Here is a 24,251-nt window from a genome sequence, read left to right on the forward strand (position 1 = left end):
CCTGAAACAATACACCGGTAAATTTAAATCCAGAGAACTGCCTCTGGCAAAAATGAAGTTTGTAAAAAAAAAAAAACACAGATGGTAGTTATTTTAAACGTAGTAGTTATTTTAAAGGTATACATTTGATAATTTCCGTATTTAAACACAAAAATTGTAAATTTTGTAAAAAAATAATAAATTTTGTTAATAGTCTATAAGTCATGAAATTGTTTTTACATAATCAAGCTTACACATGTTATTAATCATTGATTATCTGTCAATATGTAAAATTAAGGTCAGAGATGTTAAGCCGTGATAAATTGTTATGCAGTATTATTTAAGTATATATCCCTGCAGACGCAACAGATGTAAGAATAAAATGCGTGAAAGTAGCAGTGCAAAACAATTTGTCAGTCGTATATTGTACATATATAACCAAACTATTGAATAATTTACATAAAATGCTAAAAGGATTTTATCAGCAGTTAATTTTAGTAACATGCTACACATTGTAAGTGCAGCCAGGAGTACATAATGAAATTTCTGAATCTAACTGAAAATTTAAGGCGAATTGTACGTAATTAACTCTAAAGATTTGTTTTATTCTACATGTAGATTCTCCTTGTAAAAATGCATCACAAAATAAAATAAATCAAAGCGCTGTAAGCGCTGAGGACAGTAAACCAAAAACCAAGACAACTGTAATAATGAAAACTGTGGCAATGTTGATTCAACATTAAACATTCATTTATTGTACATTTATGTTTATCTAATGAATTAATTGTTAAGGCAAATATTATTTATGTTATCAAGGTTTCAAAAGCAATGCATATATCAATGTATATTTTTGTATGGTGAGTCTGCAGTGGTATAAGTTCGCAATGATTGCAGTTGTTCTAGTTAGTAATTAACGTTAGTTTTAGTTGACTGAAAGTAGTACAATTTGACTTAGTACGAACATGTTACTGTAATAGTATGAATGAACTGGTTTCCCTGGAAAGAATACTAAGTTTGTGTGCTATAGTACAAAAGTTATGAGACACAAATCAGAAAAATGTTCACTACTACAGGGAGCAAATGTGAGGTCTGACTGACCTGCCCATAGTAAATGTAAATGATTTGTTATATTGTACCATACATGAATATGTATGGTTTATGGTTTAGTGGTGAGTATCTGGACGGTTTTCAAGTTCTCACACAGGAAGGGGTAGGGTGGTCCCAGGGACTTCCCCTATATTTCATTTGAAAACTTCGTTATATTGTCCCATACACGAAAATATATGGTTTAGGGGTGGTGATCTCATCGGTTTCCAAGTTCTCAAACAGGAGGGGATAGGGACTCCCCTATATTTCATTTAATTAGTTGTATTGACCCATACATACTTATATATTGTTTAGGGGTGAGAATCGCGACCATTCGCAAGTTCTCTAACAGGAAGGATGGGGAGACCTCAGGGACTCTCCTATATTTCATTTGATTTGCTATATTGTCCAATAGATGAGGGTTAAGGGGTGAGGATCTTGACCATTTCTAAGTTCTCAAGGGTGGGAATCTCCAATGTTTTCAAATTCTCAAACAAAAGAAGGGGTGTGTGTGACCTAAGAGACTCCCTCTATATTTGTTTGATTTGTAATATTGTACCATATATGAATGTATATGGTTTAGGGATGAGGATCTCGACCGTTTTCAAATTCTCAAACAGGATGTGGAATGATCCCCCTATATTTTTTTTTAATCTTATATTGTCACAAACATGAATATATAAGGTTAAGGGTTGGGGATCACGACCGTTTCCATGTTCTCAAACAGGAGAAGTTGGTTGACTCCAGGAACTCCCACTATATTTCATTTAATTTATCATATTATCTCATACGTGATTATATATATTTCAAGGGTGGGGTGGGGATCTCATCCGTTTCCGAGTTATCAAACAGGAGAGGGTGGGGTGACCACAGAGACTCCCCTATATTTCATTCGATTTCTATAATCCCATACATGAGTATGTATTGTTGACGGATGGAGATTTCGACCATTTCCAAGTTCTAAAACGGGAGGGGTTGGGCAACTCCAAGGATTTTTCCTATATTTCATTTGATTGATTATATTGTCCAATACTTGAATATATATTGTGTTAAGGGGTGAGGATCTCGACCGTTTCGTAAGTTCCCAAACAGGAGGGGGTTGGGTGAGCACAGGGACTCACCCTATATTACATTTGATTTATTATATTGTCCCATACTTGAATATATGGTTTAGTGGTGGGGATCTCGACCGTTTCAAAGTTCCGAAAAAGTAGGGGTGGATTGACCCCAGGACTCTCCCTATATTTCATATGATTAGTTATATTGTCCCGTATTTTAATATATATGGTTTAGGGGTGGGAATTCCAACCGTTTCAAAGTTCCCAAAAAGGAGGGGGTTGGGTGACCCCAGGAACTCCCCTATATTTCATTTGATTACTTGTACAAATAAAGTCTCATGTTACCCCACTTTCATGTTGAGTTAGCAGTTATATGAATATTTCTGTTTCCAAACCGGTTCATTTTGGGGTCCTCTTCGCGGTCCGCGTTTCAACGATTTCGATTTCTTTGAGAGATTAAAGACAATGATTTTGATTTTAATAACTTAAGTTTGGGAGTAATTTCAGGATAAAAACAATATATTTACATCGTCAGAAATTATGAAATGCATTTGTACTCGCTACGAATCGGGAAAGCTTGACAGAGCCTCGCTTTTCAACCTGTTTCGAAAGCTCTTACAAATAAATTTTATATTTTCCGACAACATACATATATTGTATATCTACTATATAAAGTATTATACCGTATAGTGTCCGCCTGACATAAATAGTGAGTTTTTATAACCCACTTTCCGTATTATTGCAAATAAGCGTAATTGATTGAGAAGAAAATAAACTACCTAAATTTAAGGAGATATCCCTATGCAAATAAATATACTGTAAGTGAAAGATGGGCATATTTATCAACGTTATTTACACCGGCATGTAAACACAACCGAATGATTTTTTTTTATAATTATACACGTGTTGATAGTATATTTGGTAAAGTGTTTTTCATCGGTCGATTTAGAACTGACAATAATATCTAATTTTTCGTGCTATACTTGATGTGTGAATTTTAAATATTGTCATTCGAAATTCGCTTGAGGTGCAGCAAAGTTGTGATCATGTGCTTAACCAGAGTATGTCAGAGATACAGAAAGTTCAATGGCTAGAGATGAGACCGAACATATACATTTCAACTGGTAATTCACAAAGTCGTAACCATATACATGATATTAGTTATTATCGCTATTTTGTGCATTTTTTCTTTGATCTTTTTATGTGATAATTTTTCATATCATGAGAATGAAAATTATCGCTAAAAACTAAAGTGGCACGTGGCGTTGCTAATGAAATTGACATGAACTTGGGTAAAAATAGAGATAAAGAGGCTAGAGGTATAGAGTGAGGGTTGAGATCTCATAAACACGTTTAACCCCGCCGCATTTTTGCGTTTGTCCCAAGTCAGGAGCCTCTGTATTATTTTAATTTTAGTTTCTTGTGTACAATTTGGAAAAAAAGTATGTCGTTCATTATCACTGAACTAGTATATATTTGTTTAGGGTCAGCTGAAGGAAGTTGATATAAATTCTTAAGCGTCGAAGATATAAACCAAAAGCTGCATTTTACCTTTATGTTCTATTTTTTGCCATGTCTGCCATGCTGGTTGGGAGGCAAGATCATCCGACAGATTTTCAAAACTAGATACCCTAATGATGATTATGACCAAGTTTGAGAGTAGAAGATTTTTGTAATGTTTACAAAACTTATGAAAGAAGTGACAATAAAGGGCAATAACTCCTTAAGGGGTTGACTGACAATTTTGGTCATGCTGACTTATTAGGGCCCCGCCTTTAGGCGGGTCGCCCTATAGTGATCAGTCTGTCCGTAACACTTACTTTGTGTCCGCTCCGTATCTAGAGAACCATTATGATTTCATATTTTATACTTTACATGTTTATTAACCACCACCAGAGGGCGTGTCATGGTGTATGTACAACTTCCTAGGTCAAAGGTCAAGGTAAAAAAACTTTGGTTTCAGTTGACAACCCCGTGTCCTGTGGTGAAGATCGTGTCCGCTCCATATCTATCTAACCGTTATGATTTTATACTTAATACTTAACATGTTTATTAACCAACCCCAGAGGGTGTGTCATGATGTATGTACAACTTCCTAGGTCAAAGGTCAAGGTCAAAGACTTTGGTTTCAATTGACAACCCCGTGTCCTGTGGTGAAGATCGTGTCCGCTCCATAACTAGATAACCGTTATGATTTCAAAGTTTATACTTGACATCCATTTTAACCACCACAGAGGGCGTGTCATGATGTATGTACAACATCCTAGGTCAAAGTAAAAAAAACTTTGGTTTCAGTTGACAACCCCGTGTCCTGTGGTGAAGATCGTGTCCGCTCTATATCTTGAGAACCGTTATGATTTCAAATATTATACTTGACATCCATATAAACCAACACCAGAGGGTGTGTCATGATGTATGTACAACTTCCTAGGTCAAAGGTCTGTCTGTCTGTTGGTCTGTCCATCGCTAACAAATTTGATCCACACTATATTTTGAGAGGACAGCTGTTATTATTTCATACTTTATACCTGACAAACATTTTCAACTTAACATATATATTAACCAACACCAGAGAATGTGTCATAATGTATGCATCCTAGGTCAAAGGTCAGTCCGTCGGTATGTCCATCCGTTCGTTGTTCTTAACAAATTGTGTCCGCTCTACCTCTCGAGTCATATCACTATGAAAGTAAGTTGAGAATATTTATCAGTTTTAACTTAAAATCTTAGAATAAAATCTCACATGAGACTATGTAATAACTTCAAATAATGCTTCATATCAGATTATCCATACAACTTATTTACCCCACGTTATTGACAGCGGGGCCCACAGAGATGGCTCCCATCTCAATGGTATCTAGTTAATATTAGATCTTACTTTGCTGAACATTTTATTGCTGTTTACAGTTTTTTTCTATCTATAATAGTATTCAAGATAATAACCAAAAAACTGCAAAATGTCCGTAAAAATATCAATTCAGGCACATCAACATAACAAAAGGATTTGTTTGAAAATTTGTGGGCAGATAGATCTTAATCTGATGACCATTGTCCCCCTTAATGCTTTAGAATTCTGTCTTTTGGAACAATTCACAATGCGGGGTACTAGCGCTTTATTCACACACACAAGTCGGCAGTCCAATACAAAAAAACATAAACAAATTGGTAAAGTCCAAATTCATTTAATAAAGTCCATATATAAAATATCATTGTTTCAAATTAGTTCTTTTAAATCAAAAACATAATAAATATATGATTGTGATGGAAAATTAGTTCATGTGCTCTCCTTGGCATATCCAAACGGAGTCCTTGAATATAAATTTATCTTTTTTTTAAATACCAAATAAAGTTGCTATAACAACACAGTCTGTTGGGGTCATGTTGTAAACAGAAATTATATAATTAAGTAATGTAATTCATCAAAGAGAATTACGATAGGTGATCAATCCACCAATCAATTGAAATATAGGTGTATTTGATATGACCGAAAAAGTTGCATAACGAACTTGTAAAATATTAACATTAGCTTAGAGTTTAAATTGATTGATTGTTGGTTGCTTAACGTCCAGTAGCAATTATTTCATGCATATTCAGGACGAGAACAAGTTCACAATAAATACAATAGGTAGGTCTTGTCATAGCAGAGGCCATTTGGGATGTTGGTCGGGGAAATTTGGACTGCCACAGGATAATGAGGATACATTGGATAGGAGCAGAAATTTTGCCTTGAAACAGGCCACCTACGGGCCCTCAAAGAGTTGTTGCAAGGGTTCTTTACGTGCAAAGAGCGTGGCACTCTCGTTTCTGCGAACTTAATACATCCCGCACAGCCAAACGGACGCCCCACTTCAGCAAGCGTTTCACTACCGGTCGGGAGAAGACCAAGTGACCATATTTCTATTCCCCAGTCACCCTTGGGGGATCTTGGAGTTTAAAAGGTTATTGACAAAGAGAATTTTAAAATCTTAAATGATTCAGACGTAAACAAATATGTCTGACATTTAAATTCATAGCGAATTTCGAGATAATTACGATAAATATAAATTAAATATGCCTTCTGCATAAAAAATGTACACAATAGAAGTCAATATAAATAGTTTGAAATATTGAAAATTAAGTACAATACCACATAAATGACATGCATCACTTAATGCTTAGATAAAAGGAAAACATAAACAACGGATTGATTCTGACTTTGTATCTGTCAGATTCCAGTGGATTCCAGAAAATAAGTATGCATCTTAACAGGGGTATAAACAAGTGTATCAGTCATATGGAGGGGGATTAAGAGAATTCCCCATAGACAAGAATGTTGGTTTCAAAGAAATTTTCCTGAAAGCTAAAGCATTATACTTTCCAGATGCCAATTTACCAAAAGGAAAACCCGAAGACATGGAGTTAAGTCTTACTGACTTTACTTTAAAACCAATAAAGCTTTTTTCTAAATAAAGATTGGGCGAAGAGTAACTACAAAGATCACCTTACTTGGAGGGGTTTAGTTCCGTCTAGGTCATCAGTTTTTCTGATGACGAGAAAAATGGTGCATAGAACAGATATAGTTTACAGTGACAGCGATAGTTTAGTGCAGAAAACAGGTTGTAGTAAAAGCACTGGTGAAAAAAGTAAAAAGAGTAAGTATATAGAACATGATATTGATCTAGAATTTAAAAGGAAAAAAAATCTTCCCAAAGAAAGAGCAACAAAATTAGAAGTTAAAGACCAGGATATTTCGAGTATTTACATTAGGTATACAAAAGAAAAGCATTCGGTACACTGAGATTCCGTTTCATGGTAACTGTTATCGGCAGAAAACAAGCCGTGGAACTACTTTTACTCTCTGATGAAACAGGAGAACTTCATAGGTCATGGAATAACTGATCCATTACATCATGACGTTAAGTGTACCTCGACAAGGAAACAGTGGTAGGGATGGACACCCAATTACCCCACCTCTTAAGAAATCAACCAATCCCTGTCCTTAATTAGCACCACGTGAATACCATGTATTACTTATACCAGGTTTATGTTTTAGCAATACCCTGACAAAGACCATGTATTTTTTATACCTGGTCACTGTTTTAGCAATACCCTGTCAACGATAGAGTTATCGTTCTTTGCTCTCAACAGAAAATTTCAAAATGGCGACGAAACGGTTTGCGTCCCTGACAGCAGACGAGATTGAAAAAAAGAAAATGCTGATTAATTCTAAAGAAACAATCAAAAGTAACCAAAAAGCAGCAACACTTCTTAAAGCATATTTAAAAGCAACAGACGAGGACGAACAGTTTGAGGAATATAACTCAGGAAAACTAAACGAAGTGTTGGGGCACTTTTACATGAACGCACGTAAACAAGACGGTGAACACTACAAAGCTACATCGTTCGAAAACACCAGACATGCTCTAAACAGACATCTACATGGGGTTCCTTACAGCCGGAAGATTGATATAATAAAGGACCCTGAGTTTTGTGATGCAAATGAGTGTTTTAAGGCAGCGCTTGCAGAGTTAAAAAGGTTAGGTAAAGGCAGTGTTGACCACCACCCAGTCATCAATGAAACAGACCGTATGAAATTATATGAATCTATTATAATGATCCCTGACGCACCAGAAGCTCTACTGAACAAAGTGCAATTTGATATCAGGCTATATTTTTGTAGAAGATCACAGGCTAATATGCATGGAATGACAAAATCTACATTTAAAGTTTTAAATGATCCAAAGACTGGACTTAAATATGTGGCAAAGTGTGAAGATGAACTCACAAAAAATCATAGAGGTAATGACAGAGAATCAACCTCAGGCGTTATGCCCGAGTTCCCTGGATCACCCTATTGTCCTGTCAAATCTTATGAAACATATATCAGCAAACTTCATCCTTTATGCACTAGTTTATGGCAGAGGCCGAATGAATCATTCAATGATGACGATACAATTTGGTATTGTAACTCACGATTAGGAGAAAAAACATTGGCAAAATTCATGACAAAGTTGAGTGAGGGGGCTAAACTTTCACAAATTTACACAAATCATTCCATTCGTGCAACTGGAGCAACAATATTGACAAAAAGTATGTTTAAGGGCATACGATACAGTTTTGAACCTGTATTTACAAGTTGATGAAAATTTGCATGTAGGCTATTTTCTACCTGATTAAATCAAATATGTAATAAAAAATATACCTTCATGTGCTACTTTTTGAGTAAAATTAGGTCGAAATTTTGTATATTTGCTTAAAATTCAGATCTGTATCGATATTTTCTTTTTCGAAAGAAAGACATAACTTTTTGTTTTAAAAGATAAACACAAATTGTTTTTTTGTTAAATAATCGGTAATTTTTGTATTTTATAAGTATCCTAAAAAAATATGCATTTTTTATTCAGAAATAACTCATATTTATCAAATGGTCAAAATTAAGAAAAAATCGTATTTTTTTGCTGTATATTTATCAAAATTAAAAAAAATCCTCTATTTACAGTTTAATAAAATTTGGTGCACATAATCTCCCTGCAAAATGAAACAAAATGTCGTTTTAAAAAATAGGGGTCCATGCACTCGTTTTCAAATTAAATCAGTTTGAATGATAAAAAATAGTCGAAAAATGCATCTTTTCCCGATATTTCATAGTTTGACGTCGCGAAAATAACATTTTACGTTAGCAACGTCATTACCTTCCCTGTAACTGTATCGTATGCCCTTAATCCATCTCAAAAAATGGCAGTGACCGGACATAAATCAGTTCAGTCTCTCACTGTTTATCAGAGAACTGACACTGAAGAGAAAATTGCAATGGGCCATGCAATGGGAAAAAGTCTAGCCACCCAAAATTCTGCTGTTCTAGCATTGCCAGCACCTGAAAATTCAACTTTACTTGCCTTGCCGCCACCTGAAACAGTGAATGAAAGTACAAGTATTGTGCCGATGATTGAAGAATGTGGGGATGGACCTTCAGCTTGTCGTTCAGTCGCCATTTCAGAGTTGCAGGGTTTAAATATTTCTGATCTCTTTGCTGACTTTCAATTAAGTTCATTGCAAACTGAGACAATTGCAAATATCTCAAATGTTCAAAATAAACCAATCTTGCCCGCATTTTCAGGATATACAATTGGAACAATTAACTTCAATTTTAATGTTTCAAAATGACATTGATGATCTTTTCTTAACATTCAATGACACAATTTGTCAAAATTTACTGAGACTGTGATATTAGTTGTTCATGCCATGGTGTTGTTATTGTTGAATTAAATTTTTGTTTACACTTATATTTGTAGTAATTAACAAAGAAAAAGCCAGTCGATTCTTACATACGCAACATTTGGTGTTTGTCGTCTCAAACATATCCATCACTTGGCATTTGTTGTCAAAAACATGCGCATCATTTGTTGTTTGTCGTCTTAAACATGTCTATTTATATTCATGTATGATTTCTATCAGTATGCATTTGTCGTCTCATACGTACATGTACATCATTTAATGTCGTCTCAAACATGTCCATCACTTGGCATTTGTTGTCACAAACATGTGCATCATTTGTTGTTTGTTGTCTAATTCTAGTCCTTTGTTGTCTCAAACATGTGCATTACTTGGCAAGTTGTCTCAAATTTGTGCATCATTTGGCATTTGATCTCATTAGGTTTTTGTCGTTTCAAACATGTGAATCGATGGGGTAAATTCGTTACATAGTCATTTACTGACCGGGTACGGAATTAACCCTGGTCAGTAGGTTTGATACCGGACTCGGCTTCGCCTCACCAGGTATCAAACCTACTGACCAGGGTAAATTCCGTACCCGGTCAGTAAATGACTATGTAACTAATAGAACACAGTATTCCAGCTGAATGAAGTAAAGGTGCATTATGCTTTACCTCAAGCAGCTGATTTACTACGCATACTTACTAATCGTACGAAGGATATTATTGGACATGATGATGACGAACTAGTTATTGGAGTTATCTGCTAGGCCCATGGGAGCAGATAACTAAAGTATAGACGGTTTAAAGATATCATTCTTATCAAATGAGGGCTTGAACACAACCTTAAAATAATAGGCGAGACTGGAAGATATTACTATGTGGTTTCAAAGGAAGTAGAGAGGTAAAAGTCAGAAGAAGTTATAGTATGTTATGCAAAGAGTAAAAATCGCACACAAACAGCAGCCAGCACTTCACAGATCATAGAAATAGTTTCTTCTGTTCCAATTATTCCGTTAGCAGAAGTAATTTTCAGTACATGACAAGAGCTAGGGAAGGGAGCTTTTGCCAGGGTTTTCAAAGGAACATGGAATGGTGCGACTGTTGCCATCAAGAGTTAACCAAGAGAAGTCAAAAGTAAAATTGAAACCATGGTTGATGAGGAAAAATTGTAAAATTGTAAAATCAGACATCCAAATATTGTTTAGTTACTGGCAGTTGCATATGATTGGCATGGTGTTAATTTAGTAACTGAATTCATCAATGGTTTCAATATTGAAGATCTTTTTAGACGAGGACACAAAAAGAAAAGCAAATTTAAACTTGTTAAACAAATTATTCATTAGCATGCAGTAATGTATTTTCATGGTTAAGACAAGGAAATAATCCACAGAGATGTCAAGCCAGCAAACATTCTTGTTGATGGTCAATCATATATTACAAAATTATATCCTTGGCGCCATTTTACATATTCCGATCATACCGGAAAAACGTGTTATGTTTTTGCAATATTTATTTTTGAGTTTTGAATTCTGAATTTTGAATGATTCTTTCCGGCTTTCGTAGAGTCTGGCATTGATCTACGAAAATATTTTTGCCTATTGAAGGTTATGTGTAATAAAGCGTGATATCAACAACTTACATAGGTGCTGTATAGTTCCGATGAAAGTCCTAAGCACCAGTTTCACGCTATCATTCTACCATCTCTTTACTGTTCGTTATGTCGTTAATTGTTTTGGATTCTCGTAACTATACAGCACCTAATTTTATAAGGAGGAAAACTAAAGATCTTTTGATTCAATTCGTGGATGGAATTGTCCTGTCAAATGCGTTTATGGAATTTAACAGCATAAAAATAAATTAGGTTAGTTACAGAACTGTATGCTTCATCTGTTTCGGGCCGGTAATTCCAGCCAAAAAGTTTTATGATATTTATTGGATACAATTACAACTGTGTGAATCGTCTGTATTTCATACAAGTACACCTGTTTTGTTTTGGTCCGCACTGCCTGGCAAAACGTTTACTAGTTTATAATCTTTAGTAATAAAATGCTTCTGTTTTGGTTTAGTATGAACTGCCAAAAAGTTTATGATATTTATTTCTTACAACTATTGTGTTTGGATCAGTATTGCCTGTCAAAACGTTTTTAAGATCTTTACTAATAAAATTATATGCTTTGTTTTTAGGTCAGTATTGCCTGCCAAAACTCTTTTCTTTATTTCATGTAATAACATCTTGTTTTAGGTCAGCATTGCTTGTTAATTCTTTCAAGTTATATATACATTGTATTCACGTCGCTAGAGTCATCGGTTGTGGATACACTATTTCAGCCTTAGAGTGGATTTGGGGCAGTATTTTCTCACCAACTTTGCTATTCTTTGTCTTTTATTTGAGATTGATATGACATAAGTTGATGTAATTACGTATGCATTATGTATTATTATTTCATTTTAAATATGTACTTTTATGTCAAATGTTTTATTTGCAAAATATATTTTTTGTATTTAATGATTTTGAAAAATGACCTTTTTTCGTCAGTTTAGTTTTTATATCATAAAGCAAATCAGCCCTGTGTATACATATTATGTTTGTGGTATCTAGGTGCCTGTCTTAAAACCAATTTTATTTGCTAATTGAAAACTAAGCTGAATAAAGTAATTTAAGACAGAAGATATTGCTGTTTTAATTATTTATTACTAAGACTCTATTTTTACTATAAATTTATGATGTCCTTAGACTGGTTAAAGGGCCAGAGTGTCCTACTGAATTAAACAATATTTTTTTGAAATAAGAGAGCATGTGTTCACGTGCAGATACATTTCAGTTATGACCAGTGTATGATTGGATTACATCTTTCTTATTGGTCAATGATTTTGCAGGGTCAGCATGAGTTTACGTGCAAGTGCGTGGTTGTCACTTCCTTTTGTCATTCATAGTATGTTGGTGATATCTAGCTGTCTGTCTTTAATATTTTGGGAGGTTTTTTCCCTTATGCCTCACCTACGATAGTAGAGGGGCGGGCATTATGTTTTCCGGTCTGTGCGTCCGTTTGTCCGTTAGTCTTTCCCACTTCAGGTTAAGGTTTTTGGTCAAGGTAGTTTTGTGTGAAATTGAAATCCAATCAACTTAAACTTAGTACACATGTTCCCTATATGATCTATGGACTGAAATTGACAATTTCGCAGGAAACAAACGATATTCAGAAACCTCGAATTCTTAAAACCTTTGCACGGCAAACACGATCTGAAGGTTGACGACTCCTATTTCGATGGAAACAAAGGATATGCAAAATACTCGGCGTTCTATTAACCTTCGCACGGAAAACATGAACGAAGGGTAGACATTTCCTATTTCGAAGGAAACAACAGATATGCAAAATACTCGACGTTCTCTTAACCTTTGCACGGAAAACATGAACGAAGGGTAGACATTTCCTATTTCGAAGGAAATAAACGATATGCCAAATACTCGAAGTTCTGAAAACTTTGACACGGAAGACATGAACTAAGGTTAGACATTTCCTGTTTCGAAGGAAACAAAGGATATGCTAAATACTCAACGTTCTCCTAACCTTCGCACAGAAAACACGAACAAAGGGTAAACATTTCCTATTTCGAAGGAAACAAAGGATATGCCAAATACTCGAAGTTCTGACAACTTTGACATGGAAGACATGAACTTAGAAAAGACATTTCCTGTTTCGAAGGAAACAAAATATATGCCAAATACTCGGACGTTATAAAAACCTACGCACGAAAAACATGAACAAAGAATAGACATTTCCTATGTCGACAGTAACACAGGATATGCCAAATACTCGACGCTCTCTTAACCTCCGAACGGAACACATGAACTAAGGGTTGATATTTCCTATTTTGAAGAAAACAAAGGATATGACAAATACTCAAGAGTTTCATAACTTTCGCATGGAAGACACGAACTAAGGATAGACATTTCCTGTTTCGAAGAAACCACGAATATACCAAATACTCGACGTTCTCATAATCTTCACATTGAAGATATGAATTAAAAATAGATATTTCCTTTTTTGAAGGAAACAAAGGATATGCCAAATACTCAACGTTCTAATAACCTTCGCATGGAAGACACGTCCAAAGGGTAGACATTTCCTATTTCGAAGGAAACAAAGAATATGCCAAATACTTGACATTCTAATAACCTTCGCACGGAAGACATGACCTAAGGGTATGTATTTCCTTTTTCGAAGGAAACAAAGGACATGCCAAATACTCGAGTTCTTAAAGCCTTCGCACGGAAAACATGAACTTAGGGTAGCCATTTCCTATTTCGAAGGAAACAGAGGTTATGCTAAATATTCGACATGGTTGCTTGGAAATGTATCACTTTATAGACGGATTTAATCAATTACCGCCTTTTGATAAGATAACTGCCACTTGCGCGTCACGATAACAGTCCGCCATTTCAAAAGTGAAAGAAATTGTAAACAAAGCGAATCAGTGCGTACAAAATGTTGGATTATTACCTGTATTATGACTACTCAGACGAAAAGAGCAATGCCCTCAGAATTAAATAACGTAACAGAGTGGATTGACGACATGAGAAAGTTGCCAAACATCATGTACGGGGACATTTTTAATAATTTGATATCGTCAAAAGCCGTTGGATGATGCAGAAATGATATACTTCAAAATTCTCCAAAGCTACAACTATTTTCAGAGCGGCAATGTTGACAAAGTTTTCCATAACATTCTCTCGGATGGCAGAATGTATTTGAAAGCAGACGTTCGTGCTTCCCAAACAGAAAGTACGCTAAACGAAGCCTATGTAATTTGCTCTATGGACGGACCCATTGAACAAGGATGGTGTACCTGTATGGCAGGACAAGGGCTATCCTGTAGTCAAGTAGGTGCAGTGCTTTGGAAGGTTGAACATGCAGTCAGGAATAACACGACCAGATGACAATGCCATGTGGAATAGAGGTACCAAGAGAAACATTGAGCAAAGGCCTTTATCAAAAAAACCAAAACAGAGTGAAAATTTACTAGACGATTTCAATGTAGATGCTCCAGGTGTTCGTGTCACACCAATGGATTGTTCTTCCTAAAAACTTGTAACAGCTGTAGAACAGTCTCCCCTTGTTCAAACTAAAAGGAACAACAATTAATAAAAGTTTCGTCAGCAAACCAGCCGTTAAGGAGAACATTCCTAAAGACCATGGTGAACATGACTCATTAAGTTCTTGTCAAAGGTGCTCATGGGCACTAATTGTGTCCCTTTAATACAGACTTGGTTTTTGTACTGTTACGAATCACAGTTCATGACTAAACTCAGTAAAGACCCGTCGAAATTGTATTTAATTGATAAATTCAACAACACTAACTGTTATCTAGATATGTTTTCGTTAAGTAATCAAGAATTTTTTCAATATACTGCGGAAATTTACCCCAAGGAATAACTCACCTTTCCTGGATTTAGATATTTCGGTTTTAAACGGGAAACTCCACACTAAAATTTACGACAAATGAGACGATTTTTCGTTCCCTATTGTTAATTTTCCATTTTTAGATGGTGATGTTCCTATGGCACCATCTTGCGCTGTTTATATTTCACATTTTGTTCGCTATGCCCGTGTCTGTTGTGACGTTTTTGATTTTAACGAACGCAACCTATGTATTACTGGTAAATTATTAAACCAGGGATATCGTTACCATACATTACTAAAATCCTTTACTAAAGTTTTCCATAGATATAAAGATTTGGTTTTGAAGTTTGGTTGTACCTGTAGAAAACTTTATTTCAAACGGGATAGCACATCCTCATTTTTACGGAAATATTAACCGTGCCCGAAAATTTTGAAATGATCCATGTAAACTTGTCGCTCCTTTAAATAAACTTATTCTAAAAGGTTACCTATTCAACACTGTAATAAGATCATTGAATATTATTTTTATTGGTATAAATATTGATTTCATTATCAGTAAATTAAAAGCTAACGAAATATTACTAGTATGTTATATGCATAAAGATATTCATGGATCTACAATCTGTCGATACCTGTAACTTGGCATTGCACAAGGTCATGTTTTTCTCTGGCTGTTTATGACGTCTTTACACTAAATCCATTGGATGTTGGATGTGTACGGATTGATAATGTAGTCTTAGTTGCATGATTTTTTTATTAGTTGTTAGTGGTTTTGACCTAGCTGTCAGATAACTGCGAGTACTCTCAGATCTGTTCATTGTGTCTTTTGGTGTCGGGATGTACCGGGCCACGTCCACTTGTATGTTTGTCCATGTGATGAGTTAATCCTTTATCAACTGATTTTTATAGTTCGTTCTCATGTTGTACTGTTATATCACTGTCCCAGGTTAGGGGAGGGTTGGGATCCCGCTAACATGTTTAACCCCGCCAAATTATTAATGTATGTGCCTGTCCCAAGTCAGGAGCCTGTAATTCAGTGGTTGTCGTTTGTTTATGTGTTACATATTTGTTTTTCGTTTGTTTTTTTTTACATAAATAAGGCCGTTAGTTTTCTCGTTTAAATTGTTTTACCTTGTCTTATCGGGGCCTTGTATAGCTGACTATGCGGTATGGGCTTTGCTCATTGTTGAAGGCCGTACGGTGACCTATAGTTGTTAATGTCTGTGTCAGTTTGGTCTTTTGTGGATAGTTGTCTCATTGGCAATCATACCACATCTTCTTTTTTATATCATCCTTTTATTATAAATATCTTGCTGTCGATTTGTCCCGTACTATCAAATTACAAACCGACACTATAAACCAATGCAACAATGTTCTATGGAAAGACGCGAGGAAAATTAAAATAACTACAAGCAGCGCAAGCTAAGTTCCGAATAAGAGAACTATAGACTCTACTAACTTTATTCGTGAACAACTTCATCTGCAAGGCCGGATTTTAATTGAAGGCACATTACTAGAAATTAAACGTCCTGTACCTTCTGTCAAGTGGATAACTCACAGGTCAAACATATGATGTTCATAAGAATAGCAATGGTATTTTAGTTTTAAAAGTCAAAGGAAATCGAGAATTTTTTATGCAAATTCAGTTAACTAAGTTTTGCACTGGACTAAGAACATGTAAACTTTTAATTTGGTTAAATCCTGATGAATTTCAGTTCATTGAAATACCATATGATGAACAATATGTACGTAAGTATGTTGCATACATTTTATTTCAAGAAAATGATGAATATTATTGTTGATGAAATTGAAGATGATAGACTATATATAAAAAATAAGAGGTGGTATGATTGCCAATGAGACAACTGTCCACAAGCGACCAAAATGACACAGACATTAACAACTATAGGTCACCGTACGGCCTTCACTAGTTTTCAGCAAAGCTTTTAAAACATTTATGGGATTGTGATATCATACACACTTCATTAGTATTTTAATATTTAAAGTCATGTAGTGCTTTCATTATGTTTACTAGTAGAATATCAATACCAAGTTCTTTTCTATAGGTATCTTAGATTTAAGGTAGCAAATTATACAAAGATTTTTTTTACTTCCAATCACTAACCTTAGAAATGCTGTAACTTTCTTATGAATGCATAGACAATAATAAAAGAGGTATATATAGATAGATAAAAGATTAGTCTTTTAAATGAATGCAATATGTTTATTATGCAATCATTATGTAATCAATTATTATGTAATTAGTGGCAAAATTTGGGTAAGTTCACTTGAATGAATTTAGCGCTATCATCTCTTTTACTATACAGAAAATGTTAACGAAATCGAATTGGGGCTAAATCTATAACTGTTGGTTGTGCACTGTTGCTAGTTGCCATTGTAGCAGAATTCTCATAACTTGCAATGCAAGCAACCATTGCATCGACATCTACATTTGTTAAATCATCATCTGTTAATTATTCAATATTGTGAGTGGATGTACTTTGCTGATTAGAGACATTTCCAGGTTTATTAGCTATAGATCCTCGGTTAACTGAAGAGATGTCACTCATTTATTGCTGCTGCTAGAGAAGAAGAGCTATATTGGTTTATAGATTGAACATTACGGTGTCCAGTCAACTGCATTATCTGGGTAGCTTCAACGTTAGAATGTAATAATGAAGTAACTGTTGTTTTTCTGGCACTGTGGTTAACTTTACGGCATGTGAGACCAGCTTTAAGAGACATAGTTTTTGCCAGGTCACCAAGCTTGTTCTTTCCAAGTGGTTGTTTACTAAGCCACAGTGCTCTAATAGGTGGAAAAGTGTTGTCAGGGGTAATAGTGTGGAGTGTTGACAGATACATCCTACTGTCTGGTGTCAAAGTATCAACAGGCCGTCTTTTCATGAACTCTTTAAATGCATTTACAGGACATATTGGGTCACCTTCAAAGAAGACCAATGACTTACAAAATAAAGAAGAAACTTTTTTTTTTATACATACAACACTTTTTATAAATATTCTTAAATGTAAATCGCAGAGAATATATGTTATGTTTATGTATTAAGAATTCGATTTCGGCTGTTTTGTGTTCTGTTCCTATTGCTGCAAAGTAGTTTTATTGTGAGTTTATATATGAATTGTTATTACAAATATGTGTTTTTGTAAGATTAAAATGTCACGATATAATGATATACGGTATTTACCTGGGTTTTCAAACATTTTAGGTGCAAACGACCTTGTATTTCTAGACTCCCCTTGTCTTGTTTTTGTCATTCTTTCTGAATATTCAAAATAGTGCTTTCCTTCAGATGTTGCTTTCATTGTTACATCACCGAATAACATATCTGTATGCTCTTGTCTACTTCTCATTCCAAAATGGAGACTGTTATGTAACCATACTGTGTTTGTTAAGGCTTCAGGGTTACCTAAAATAACATAAATTGAATATGAAACGATGCGAAATTACATAGAGAATAATACATGGCAAAATCCGTATCATATGTCGTATCATCCCGAGACATCAATATCAGCCCAAGGGCCTTTAGACCCGAGGGATGATATTGGTCGAGGGTGATACGGCATGTGATACGAATTTTGCCATGTATTTTACGCTTTATCATATATTTCAACAGAAGAGTATTATATTATATGAACTGTTTTCGGATCCATAGCACTGGGTTACCTTCAGTTCTACTTTTGTCTTGTTTCAAAGGCCTTAAAAGAACTGCTCAAGTACTTATCCGAAGCCACAGGCACTTGTTTCTATGATCCATACGAAGGTCGACTATCCATATAAATAGAAGCTTCTATTTATATGGATAGTCGACCTTCGTATGGATAGAAACAAGTGCCTGTGTCCGAAGCACCTGGGTTGCCTTAAATTTTGCGTGCTGTTGTTTAAAAAATATTTTGTTTATTATTGTATTAATTTGTGTGTTTTGTATTTTTCATAGTTGCATTTAGTGTGCCAAAAAATATGAAAACTTGACGTTCGTGACGTCACCTACAATGTGAAAACTCGACGTTCGTGACGTCACATACCAAACAATGACGTCATTCAAAAAATTTACCTATTTTGAGGGAAATTTTTCTTAAGCAAAAAAAAAAACCAAAACTGACTATGTAAAAAAAAAAAAAAAAAAAAAAAAAAGTAGGGGTGTGATAAAGGGTATGCGATAAAGGGTGCGCATCAAAGTTGCGCGATATGGATTAAACAGCCGGCTATTTATCACATATGCAAAACTACTTTATCATATGTTTAGTAGTAAATACAGTAGTTTTGCATATGTGATAAATAGCCTGCTGTTTAATCCATATCGCGCAACTTTGATGCGCACCCTTTATCGCATACCCTTTATCACACCCCTACTTTTTTTTTTTTTTTTTTTTTAGTCAGTTTTGGGGTTTTTTTTGCTTAAGAAAAATTTTCCTCAAAATAGGTAAATTTTTTGAATGACGTCATTGTTTGGTATGTGACGTCACGAACGTCGAGTTTTCATATTGTATGTGACGTCACGAACGTCAAGTTTTCATATTTTTTGGCACAAACTATGAAAAATACAAAACACACAAATTAATACAATAATAAACAAAATATTTTTAAAACAACAGCACGCAAAGTATTGAGCAGTTCTTTTAAGGTCTTTGAAACAAGACAAAAGTAGAACTGAAGGTAACCCAGTGCTATGGATCAGAAAACAATTCATATAATATAATACTCTTCTGTTGAAATATATGATAAAGTGTATAATACATGGCAAAATCCGTATCACATGCCGTATCACCCTCGACCAATATCATCCCTCGGGCCTAAAGGCCCTTGGGCTGATATTGATGTCTCGGGATGATACGACATATGATACGGATTTTGCCATGTATTATTCTCTATGTATTTACTACTAAACATATGATAAATGTATATTATATACGAATAATTTATATGCAATTGTACATTATACAAATGCAACTACCTTTTTTTCTTTTATTGAAAGAAATTCTATAAATTGAGAGGAGAGTCTCTGGAAATTACTTTTTTATTTATAGAAGAAAAAAAAATACAACCATAGTTATTGTATAACTGAAACTTTTGACGAATTCTAATTACTATCCTATTATTAAACGGGAACTGTGTTTTAACTATAAAATAAATTTAAATACTTTATTAATAGTTGATCATAAAAACTTACTTATTCCTAGCAGATTTTTGTTGAACAAGGAATCAATTTCATCAGAAGTGAAGGGGTCTGCACGTCTTTTTTTGTTTCCAAGTCCTTTCCCTTTTAATGCTTTACGCTTCGCTCCTAGAACATCCCGAGAGTGTGCAAATTCCTTGTCCTTTAATATACTGATGTTGCTTTTTTCATTCAGATATCTGTGTATCGAGGATTGTATGCATTTTAGTGAATCCGGCTCATATTCTTTTCTATCTTTTGTACGTACTGCTATAAAAAATCTGGCAAGATACATATTCATCGCTTCAACTGGAATATCCTCTGGATTGCGTAATTCTCCGACACTTGTTAACCAGTCCTTCAGAATTTTAATGTCACTTACTGTTTTTTTTCTCGTATTGACGTTTTTCATTAGTTCCACAAAGTCTCCCGTTTCGCCTTCTCCCACTGCGACGAAACGAGCACCGTCACCGTTCGCCATTGTCGTTAAGGACGCAATGACGTCACGTCATTTAGAGGGCACAATATCAATATCTCTTTTTTGCCCCGGGCAATTTTGAGGTTATTGCATATATCCCCGACCTTTAAACCGTTTTCTCGTCCCGAACACGAATGAACTGTTTGCCACTGAAGGTTGAGAAACCAACAATAGATGACAGAATAGCATAATAACTCCACGTACTAACAACGACAAAGTTTTTTCTATTGCTTAACGTAAAATTGTTTAAATGTTATTCTTTGTTGTATCTATGCTATTAATGATTATGTTGATAATCGGGCTTTCTTTAATAATATAATTTATATGTATATTTAATTTCACATTTTCTAGTATTGTGGGTTATAATAATATATTGATCATGGCACCAGACGCGACAAAGTCATTTTTTTCAACGACGAAAACAATTATTCACTGCTTGACATGACGACTTACACAAGCGATGCTTATATTATTATCATATTTATATTGATATTTCGTCAAACTACTTCCCCAGTGTTACATTCTGCAATCTGAAAGAGATAAAGTCCCTTTTAGAGATTTAATCACCGCGTGTAATCGTGCATGGATACACGCTGACGGGGAGACCATCTTTGTATGACAATCTCATTTAACAGTGTCTGGTCTTACCTGCCGATTGGAGCTAATAAAATTACGCGAATTCGTTATTAGTATTTGTCTTTTAACAGAAAGGCATTGTGTATGAACGGAAATAACACTTAGTAACATCGGATACATCTGAAACTTTGTACTAACAACGACAAAGTTACTTTTAAACTACCAATCGTTATCACAATTGTGAGTTGATTCGATTTTTTTAACTGCACTTAATAGATGAGGAGCATAAATAGGGAAATTAGAGACAAGTTTTTTACGTTTCGCGTCGAATCCACACCATAGACGGTTCCTTAAAGGTACTCATGCATGAATTGACCAAGGGTTAAATTATCGAAAATGACGCAAACCTAGGCACCAGTATCATCCATAATGGTTTCTCCAACATCATGAACAAGTAAAACAAAGAGATGAATACTGTGGTGTGCATTTTGCAATGGCAAACAATAATTGGTAAAGAGCTGAGATTTCATCATTTACCATCAGATGTATAAACAGATTAGTGTTATGTTTTCCCAGGTTCTCTAATAAACTGACGATTATTAAAGTCTATATATGTTTTATTACGTGCTTTTTACATGTATGTATTTTGTAGTTCACATTTACAATACATTTCAATAAGATATAAATACTTAGCATACGAATGGTCAAGTTTACGGTTAAGTCCTTACCTGGTTAGTAAGATATATTGTTTTAGATAAAATGTAGAATATAAATAAAGTCAACTCTTTACTAGCGTTCAAATCCCAAAAAGTGCGCTCCCCCAAACCCTAGAGCTTACGTATTTCTATCCCCAAAAATGACCTAATGTGCCGAAACACATTAGTCCAAAATGGCAAGAATATAACCTAAAATATATAAGTTAAAAACAGGTTTTTTTTTTAAATTTACACAAGTGATTAACAATACGTATAATGTTACTAGTTTTGTAAGTATTGTTCAAAGACTATCTGAAATAAAGTTATAGTTAGCACAATCAATATGTAATGAAAATTCAGCCTACTAGGGCCTATATAATTTAATAAAGATCAACAAGTAATAAAATATTCAATAATAACAACAATTACATATATTTATATAACAATGTTCAACCTGAAATACAAATGAAATAAATTAAGTTATTTAAATAAAATTATGCAACAATAAATATAATAAATATAGAGTAACATCACATTATTAAATATAAAGTTCAACGTCTATTGTTTGGCAATGTCTCTGAACAGTTCATTTCTCCATTTGTTTTCTGCTATATGTCTCCTGAGTTCTCTGTTTTCTGCTTCTAGTTTTTTATAGAAAAAAAAAGATCCCCAAGGGTGACTGGGGTATAGAAATATGGTCACTTGGTCTTCTCCCGACCGGCAGTAAAACGCTTGCCGAAGTGGGGCGTTTGTTTGGCTGTGCGAGATGTATCAAGTTCGCAGTCACGTCCGGTCAGAAGGGGACGTTGAATCCGATGCCTCGTGTAAAGAGAGTGCCACGCTCTTTTCACGTTAAGAACCCTTGCAACAACTCTTTGAGGGGTCCGTAGGTGGCCTGTTGCAAGGCAAAATTTCTGTCCCTATCCAATATACCCTCATTTTCCAGTGGAAGTCCAAATTCCCCCGACCATCATCCCAGATGGCCTCTATCGTATCCACCTACCTATTGTATTATTTGTGAACTTGTTCTCGTCCTGAATATGCATGAAATATTTGCCACTGGACGTTAAGCAACAAACAATCAATCAATCAATCTAGTTTCCTTCTACTTTCTCTATCTTGTTGTCTGCTTCCTTTATATCCTCCAACTTGTGTTTCGCCGACTCACGCAACCGTCCTACAGCATCCATTGAGTTACACAACCATCTTAGCAGGGATTCTACTTCTGGGCGGGTCTCTGGTATTAGTGGCAGTACCAACGGAGGTAGATCTGTAATTGAGGTTTGAGTTTTACTGCTTGTGGTCTTACAACCAGATTGGTTGTTTTGTTCTGTTGTGATCAGGTTTTCATTACTTGGAATTGTTGATGTAGTACAACCAGAGTGGTTGTTTGCAGGATGCCCAGAATGGGCATTTTCTGTTTCCGGCTGGCTTCTGTTTCTATACTCTGCAAGAGAAATTCTTGATGTTAAGGAAAATGGGGTTCTATCAGGAAATACTGGAAGGTCTGGTAGTGGAAGTAATGGCGGTCTTCTTGATGTTTCTGGAAATTTTGATGGAAGATTTACGACGAAAGATGGTGAAGTAGTGATAGATGGTGTAGTGATGATAGATGGTGTACTGATGAAAGATGGTGTACTGGTGATAGATGGTGTGCTGGTGATAGATGGTGTGTTGGTGTTACCCATAGTGGTAACAGTATTTGTCAATGATGTGGTAGAGGTTGTTGTTGTTGCTAATTTGGTCCGGCCACGGAAAATAAAAACACCAGGATCAACAAATCCTTTATTTTCTCTGACCTCTTTTTTACATGTGGTTAATTGTGTTTCCAGTTTAAGTACATTTTCAATGTCATGAACTTTTTTGAGGTGCTGCTTCATATCAGCTTTCCTTCTACATACTGACTTGCACAATCTCTCTGGGCAACTGTAACTGATTGTTAAATATAAATGCTTCTCGTCCCAGTGTCTTTGATATTTAGCTTTTGACCCAAATCTACCGGTCCCCCAAGGGTGACTGGGGAATAGAAATGTGGTCACTTGGTCTTCTCCCGACCGGCAGTAAAACGTTTGGCTGTGCGGGATGTATCAAGTTTGCAGTCACGTCCGGTCAGAAGGGGACGTTAAATTCGATGCCTCGTGTAAAGAGAGTGCCACGCTCTTTGCACGTTAAGAACCCTTGCAACAACTCCTTGAGGGGTCCGTAGGTGGCCTGTTGCAAAGCAAAATTTCTGCCCCTATCCAATATACCCTCATTTTCAGTGGCAGTCCAAATTTCCCCGACCATCATCCCAGATGGCCTCTATTGTGTTAACCTACCTATTGTATTTATTGTGAACTTGTTCTCGTCCTGAATATGCATGAAATATTTGCTACTGGACGTTAAGCAACCATCAATCAAATCTACCGGCGTTACAGCCATCAATAGGACACTGCATAGTTATTGGTGTGTAGAAAAATTCAATCCTGTTTTCTAAATCCTCATCATTAAGGTCTCCATCAGCGAATATTTGAATCTCCATTCTGAAATTGGAACCAAAAGTTTTGAGGTGACAATGTATAAATGCATTTGGTTTTACTCATCAAATTATTCAGTCAATTGACTAGCACATCT

General features: G+C 35.2%; 1 protein-coding gene across 1 annotated transcript; it reads left to right on the top strand.

The window, feature by feature from the left end:
* Nucleotides 1–7,070: 7,070 nt before the first annotated feature.
* LOC143050758 (uncharacterized protein KIAA1958-like) lies at nt 7,071–8,242 on the top strand. The gene has a single exon (XM_076223877.1). The coding sequence runs from the start codon at nt 7,262–7,264 to the stop codon at nt 8,240–8,242; it is 981 nt and encodes a 326-aa protein (XP_076079992.1). The 5' UTR covers nt 7,071–7,261.
* Nucleotides 8,243–24,251: the final 16,009 nt, after the last annotated feature.

Source organism: Mytilus galloprovincialis, chromosome 11 (genome assembly GCF_965363235.1).
Source record: "Mytilus galloprovincialis chromosome 11, xbMytGall1.hap1.1, whole genome shotgun sequence".
NCBI classification, from domain to species: Eukaryota; Metazoa; Mollusca; class Bivalvia; order Mytilida; family Mytilidae; genus Mytilus; species Mytilus galloprovincialis.

What these genes read in the sequence shown, in the direction of transcription:
- LOC143050758 (XM_076223877.1), top strand. Translation starts at nt 7,262, where the DNA reads ATGGCGACGAAACGGTTTGCGTCCCTGACAGCAGACGAGATTGAAAAA.